This window comes from Anomaloglossus baeobatrachus, chromosome 8 (assembly GCF_048569485.1).
Source record: "Anomaloglossus baeobatrachus isolate aAnoBae1 chromosome 8, aAnoBae1.hap1, whole genome shotgun sequence".
NCBI classification, from domain to species: domain Eukaryota; kingdom Metazoa; phylum Chordata; class Amphibia; order Anura; family Aromobatidae; genus Anomaloglossus; species Anomaloglossus baeobatrachus.
The window spans coordinates 53963618-53970748 of NC_134360.1; the positions used below are offsets into that span (position 1 = coordinate 53963618).

Here is a 7131-nt window from a genome sequence, read left to right on the forward strand (position 1 = left end):
AGCGTCCAGAGACGGCGGGAAGGAAAGAGAGCCACAAGCCTGCTGCTGGGAGAAGAGCTGCTGAAAGAAGCAGAGCAAAAACTGCGCAGCTTGTTATTAGAGGCAACGGCGAGTCCACAGCTGGAGAGTCGTGCAGAAGACGGCGCAGAAGAAATGGCGTCTGACCGCAGAAATCCAGAACCGGGCTCCGCTGCCTGGTGGTATCGGGAGCTGGCCCAGTTCTGCGACCGACTGGAGAACCGGGTTGTGGAGCAGATCCGGGAAGAACGAATGGAAATGCTGGAGATGACCGCGGCGGTTCGGGCCTATGAAAGGAGAGCCGCGCGCCGAGTGCCAGACAGGACGGCGACGACGCAGACCCCGATGCTGCCACCGGTGGGTGAGTCGAGTGATGCCCCGGCCAGCGCAAGTGCCCCGACCCCTGCTGCCACGCCCGCGGTCCCCGAAGAGGCGTCCGGTGCGGCGACGCTGAAGCAGGCCGCAGCCACGCCAGGTGCGGCCCGCCAAGCCCCGGCCGCCGCAGCGATGCCCTGCTCGGCCCACCAAGACCCGGTCCCTGCAGCAACGCCCAGTCCGGCCCGCAAAGAACCGGCTGCCACCGCGACCCTCATCCGCGTCGCAGGCGTAACGCTGACCCAGGCCGCCGCCCTGCTAGGCCCGGCCCGCCGAGACCCCACCGCCGCAGCAATGCTCGTCCGCGCCGCAAGTGAGGTGCTGAACCAGGCCGCCGCCACGCCAGGCGCGGCCCGCCAAGCCCAGACTGCTGCAGCGACGCCCAGCCCAGCCTGCACAGACCCCATCGCAGCTGCGACGCCGATCCAGGCCGCCGCCAAACAGGGCGCGGCCCGCCAAGACCAGGCCGCCGCCATGCCAGGCGCGGCCCGCCAAGACCAGGCCGCCGCCATGCCAGGCGCGGCCCGCCAAGACCAGGCCGCCGCCATGCCAGGCGCGGCCCGCCAAGACCAGGCCGCCGCCATGCCAGGCGCGGCCCGCCAAGACCAGGCCGCCGCCATGCCAGGCGCGGCCCGCCAAGACCAGGCCGCCGCCATGCCAGGCGCGGCCCGCCAAGACCAGGCCGCCGCCATCCAGGGCGCGGCCCGCCAAGACCAGGCCGCCGCCATGCCAGGCTTGGCCCGCCAAGACCAGGCCGCCGCCATGCCAGGCGCGGCCCGCCAAGAAGAGATTACCTCATCATTTACCCCGGCCTGCAAGGCCAGAGCAGACACCGCTCCCCAGTCCAAAGAGGTCCCTGCTAGGAAGACCCTGATAGGAGAGGACCCCGAATACTGGAAGCTGAAGGCTGACCTAGAGGCCCAGTTCCCACAAGAGATGGTGGATCGGTATCTGCTCCCTCCGCATACCCCCAAGGAGATTCAGGCAACCCCTGCAGCCGCGCCAGAGAGTCCACCGCCCAGACCAGCTGAAGAAAGCCCATCCCCAGCACTGCCACCAAAGGAGTGCCAAGAAGAACTAAGGGGGAGAGGAGGCCAGGAAGCTGAGGAGCTGACTCCGGAGCCACCAGCAGTGGATCTATACTCAGAGCCGGAGATGTTACCCTATTCCCGTTGGGATGAGGAGGACTTGACACCGTCTGCAGATGAAGAACTGCCCAAAAGCCTTACCTGGGAGTTTGTGAGCTGCACCCAGCAGAACCCAGCCCGCAAGACAAGGCGTCGCAACAGAGCAACACTGTCCCCTGCACCACAGTCTCCAGAGCAGAGAGAGGTCACAGCCAGAGACCTGCAGGAGAAAAGATTACTGAGAAGGTCTAGAGCCCAGGTCAGAGGACCCCTTTACAGAGGAGTAGTAGAGGACTTCAACTTGAAAAGCGGATACGGCTTTATTGTAGCCCCTGGTATCAAAGAAGGAATATTTGTCAACAGAAGAGATGTGAGCGCTCATCTGCCTAGAGGACACCCTGGCAGAAATCTAAAGATGGGGGATTCAGTACAATTCACTATGCATGAAGGCGAAAGAGGATTGTATGCGCTTGACGTAGCACTATGCACCAGCAAACCTTACAGCCACCCCATGCTACAAGAAAGAAAAGACAGAGATAGAGACACAGATGAAGATCAAGAGAGAAAAGACAAGGAACCTACAGAGGAAACAACCACAGACGACGACAAAGAGCCAGAAAGCAACAGGTGCCGCAGCCCAGCAGGCCCAAGCCCTGGTAAAGAGGAGTAAAAGTAAAGTAAAGAAAGAAGTTACTGTTTCGACCAGTTTAAAAGTTTTGTTTTGCAACGTTCTCAAGTTCAAGTAATGTGCCCACAAAAACTATTGTGAGAAAACCATAAACCTTAAGGCTATGAACTGGCTATAGCCACAAACTCTCGCAGTGTAAATAGTTACACCAGAGGGCACCACCGCCACCAGAGCCAGCCTGTTTAGGGGCTTGGCTCGTCTGCAACCAGGAGGAGCCCGTCCGTATATAGGGCCTTGGCTCACCTGCGACCAGAGAGCACGCCTGTTTATGGGGCCTTGGCTCACCACCACAAAGAGGGTACCTGGTCAGCACCAACTGTGGAGGCCGCCTCTGCATCCTGCCAGAAGAGGCTGAAGGCGCGGATCCACCAGGCCAGGTATACCCTGAAACCACCAGCCCATGTAAGCCGCCTCTACATCCTGCCAGAAGTGGCTGAAGCCGCGGCCAACGTGAAAGGGTTTTTGGGTGGGTTAACGGACTTGTGGGTGGAGGGTGGTGATGTATGGTACCTGGTGCTTTTAAAAATGTTTTACATGTTTTAATGTTTTATGCATTTTAAAAATGTTGTCTTGCAGCCCGAGGACGTGCTGGTGATAACTAAGGGGGAATGTGGCGCCCCTGACCTGGTCAGGCACCACTGAGTACTGCACCCATGCTGGGGACAGTACAATACAGGTAATCCAGAAGGCTGACAGGGGTGTGGAACACAGGCGCATAGTGATCAGGTCTCACACATGTACCCATGAGAGGACCCCTGGGGATCCCAGGAGGGGGAAAAGCCTTGACCTTCACTGGAATAGTGGAGGGGGCCAAAAGCCTCCATCTCCTCTCAAGGGGTGTGGTGGAGAGTCTGGTTGCTAGGTGGCGTAGGCAAGAACAGGAGAGGAGGAGCAGTGAGTCAGTTAGAAGGAGAACTCCAGAGGGCTCAGTGAGGAGCAGACCTGTGGGGTTGATGCTGTCTAACAGCGCCCGCGCAGTGGCTACTGACGGGGGAGAACGGTCAACTAGGAGTGCTACCTGAAAGCCAGCTTCAGCTAGAGAGAAAGCACGGAGTGGGAAGTAAGGAGACTGCTAGAGAGCACCAGGCCCAACCGGGCGGCAGATCCCGAAGCGAAGATAGATCCAGCTTTCTTCTGCTAAACCTGCCGGTGTGGGGCTCTCAAAGCCCACACCACAACACCACAAAAGCCGCAGCCACGTAACCGCAGTGAGGGCCCATAGGTCACAGGAGGCAAGCAGCTGGAGTGGCCTGGTCCGGGGAACAAGCAAACGGCAAACCAAAGGGGGAGAGAGGCTGCAGCATCTTCCCTGGGTGACCCCCATAGGGACTCAAAGTCGGGGTCACCCCAAACCACCAAGGGCTAAGGAAGGCGAGTCAGTAGTCACCCTCATAAAGTCAGCCTGAAGGATACCTGGTTCCCATCTGGTTCATCCCAGCTACGCCCGGGCTACTCACCCTGCCATCAAATGTGAGTAAAGCCCTTGAAAGACATTTCTGCCTGTGTGAGTCATTCTGCGACTTGTGGTACTACAAACCTACACAGGGCCCTGGGGCTTGCCTCACTCTCAGGAGGCTACTACATCCAACTGCACCCACCATCAGCCCCAGGCGTCCCCTAACCTGCAGTGGCGGTCCCCACTGACCGCAAATCTGAGAGTGGCGTCACGATCAAAACAGAAGATTTCCTACCAGTGACGGAGATCCAGACTGACCGTGGAGTCCCTGAAGGTAATTCACCGACACTGCATCAACACCTGTGGGGCTTCACAAATGCACTTGTATTACCTTTTATGAGTAATAGATCGAGGGGTAGGTGCATACTTAGAGCACTACCTCACACCAGATGACATGAGGCGCAATGTGAATTGGTCACTATATAAAAATTCCTGTTCAGTGGACACTTCCCTGACACTGATTGAAGAATTCAACAAGCACTGAGCACATTATCAGTGTCAGTGCGGAGAGAAGCGCTCAGGAGGATGGAGAGCGGTGAGTGCAGAGGGAAGCGCTCAGTAGGATGGAGAGCGGTGAGTGCAGAGGGAAGTGCTCAGTAGGATGGAGAGCGGTGAATGCAGAGGGAAGCGCTCAGTAGGATGGAGAGCTGTGAGTGCAGAGGGAAGTGCTCAGTAGGATGGAGAGCGATGAGTGCAGAGGGAAGCGCTCAGTAGGATGGAGAGCGATGAATGCAGAGGGAAGCGCTCAGTAGGATGGAGAGCTGTGAGTGCAGAGAGAAGCGCTCAGTAGGATGGAGAGCGGTGAGTGCAGAGGGAAGCACTCAGGAGGACGGAGAGCGATGAGTGCAGAGAGAAGTGCTCAGTAGGATGGAGAGCGATGAGTGCAGAGGGAAGCACTCAGGAGGACGGAGAGCGATGAGTGCAGAGAGAAGCGCTCAGTAGGATGGAGAGCGATGAGTGCAGAGGGAAGCACTCAGGAGGACGGAGAGCGATGAGTGCAGAGAGAAGCGCTCAGTAGGATGGAGAGCGGTGAGTGCAGAGAGAAGCGCTCAGTAGGATGGAGAGCTGTGAGTGCAGAGAGAAGCGCTCAGGAGGGCGTAGAGCGGTGAGTGCAGAGAGAAGCGCTCAGTAGGATGGAGAGCGGTGAGTGCAGAGAGAAGCGCTCAGTAGGATGGAGAGCGGTGAGTGCAGAGGGAAGCACTCAGGAGGACGGAGAGCGATGAGTGCAGAGAGAAGTGCTCAGTAGGATGGAGAGCGATGAGTGCAGAGGGAAGCACTCAGGAGGACGGAGAGCGATGAGTGCAGAGAGAAGCGCTCAGTAGGATGGAGAGCGGTGAGTGCAGAGAGAAGCGCTCAGTAGGATGGAGAGCTGTGAGTGCAGAGAGAAGCGCTCAGGAGGGCGTAGAGCGGTGAGTGCAGAGAGAAGCGCTCAGTAGGATGGAGAGCGGTGAGTGCAGAGAGAAGCGCTCAGTAGGATGGAGAGCGGTGAGTGCAGAGAGAAGCACTCAGGAGGACGTAGAGCGGTGAGTGCAGAGAGAAGTGCTCAGTAGGATGGAGAGCTGTGAGTGCAGAGAGAAGCGCTCAGTAGGATGGAGAGCTGTGAGTGCAGAGAGAAGCGCTCAGTAGGATGGAAAGCTGTGAGTGCAGAGAGAAGCGCTCAGGAGGACGTAGAGCGGTGAGTGCAGAGAGAAGCGCTCAGTAGGATGGAGAGCGGTGAGTGCAGAGAGAAGCGCTCAGTAGGATGGAGAGCGGTGAGTGCAGAGAGAAGCGCTCAGTTGAATGGAGAGCGGTGAGTGCAGAGGGAAGCACTCAGGAGGATGGAGAGCGATGAGTGCAGAGGGAAGCGCTCAGTAGGATGGAGAGCGATGAATGCAGAGGGAAGCACTCAGTAGGATGGAGAGCTGTGAGTGCAGAGGGAAGTGCTCAGTAGGATGGAGAGCGATGAGTGCAGAGGGAAGCGCTCAGTAGGATGGAGAGCGATGAATGCAGAGGGAAGCGCTCAGTAGGATGGAGAGCTGTGAGTGCAGAGAGAAGCGCTCAGTAGGATGGAGAGCGGTGAGTGCAGAGGGAAGCACTCAGGAGGACGGAGAGTGATGAGTGCAGAGAGAAGTGCTCAGTAGGATGGAGAGCGATGAGTGCAGAGGGAAGCACTCAGGAGGACGGAGAGCGATGAGTGCAGAGAGAAGCGCTCAGTAGGATGGAGAGCGATGAGTGCAGAGGGAAGCACTCAGGAGGACGGAGAGCGATGAGTGCAGAGAGAAGCGCTCAGTAGGATGGAGAGCGATGAGTGCAGAGGGAAGCACTCAGGAGGACGGAGAGCGATGAGTGCAGAGAGAAGCGCTCAGTAGGATCGAGAGCGATGAGTGCAGAGGGAAGCACTCAGGAGGACGGAGAGCGATGAGTGCAGAGAGAAGCGCTCAGTAGGATGGAGAGCGGTGAGTGCAGAGGGAAGCGCTCATAGGGTGAAGAGTCATGATTGCAGAGAGATGTGACGCGCCCACCGGGGCCTTCGGGGTTACTCGTAACCAGGCCAGTGTAGGAGGGATGTCACAGCGGCTAGGCCCAGCTCCCTGACCCCGGCAGTGTCATAAAATGTGGTAGAGGATGGTGGGGGTTGTAGTTTTGTGACGCCACCTGTGGTACTCGGCCAGAGATAGCCGATGCTGAGGGAGGTGATCACTGGGGCAGTTGGTGACGCAGCTTAGTTGGACCAGCTCTCCACAGGTAGAGCTGGGCCCCAGAGATGTTGGGAGTAGTAGTCTTTGTGATCGATAGAGAGACTTAACATTGGAGTGCAGGACTGAGGGACCGGTAATAACTGGCCAACACCGTGGCTGTAGTTCCTTTACCTTTTACTTGGCAGTTGTTATTATAGGCCCGGGAATCTGATCAAGCTTGTAATGGGGTCCGGTCAGCCTGGGAGCAATGGAGGGGGGGTCCACCCAGCCAGGTTGGTTGGAGTCCTTCCTTGAGTGCTAAAGCGTGGGGATCCCTGTGGAGTGGAGCTTCATAGCGTCCCTGTTCCTTGTGGGTTGATCATGCTATTCCATGGCGGGAAGCACAAGCTGTTCACGGGTACCTCTCTTATCTGTCATGGCTCCGGGCTCTAATTTGCTGCTTCACCTTTAGGTGTTCTGTGGGCAAGGGGACTTGCAGTCTCCTGCCGTCCTCCCCTCTGGGCTTCGCTGATGGGGCTTTAGCATCCACACAGCCAAGGACCCCGGTGTCCTGCTTTCTGCGCTTGGTCCTGAGTGAGCTAAATCGTAGCTGTCTTCCCAGCGACTGTCTTTACAGATTCTCCATACTTGATCTGATCAGCTTCACTTTCTGTGTGTGTGGTGTATATCTAACTCCTCCTCCAGGCCAGAATGCATAGGGAAAATCCCCATGAACTGGGTTATAGCTCCCCCTTCTGCCATGAAGTAGGAAGTGTTGAGGGCTGTTGTACCTAGCATGGGAGACCCCTC

At 57.7% G+C, this 7131-nt stretch overlaps 1 protein-coding gene across 1 annotated transcript in view; it reads right to left on the reverse strand.

The window, feature by feature from the left end:
* The window catches only part of LOC142250008 (uncharacterized), a 94817-nt gene extending 88058 nt beyond the window's left edge, over window positions 1-6759 (reverse strand). Inside the window, exon 1 of the mRNA XM_075322073.1 lies at window positions 6744-6759. Within this exon, the coding sequence (XP_075178188.1) occupies window positions 6744-6759 (16 nt within the window). The remainder of the gene's footprint in view (window positions 1-6743) is intronic.
* Between the last annotated feature and the right edge of the window lie 372 nt (window positions 6760-7131).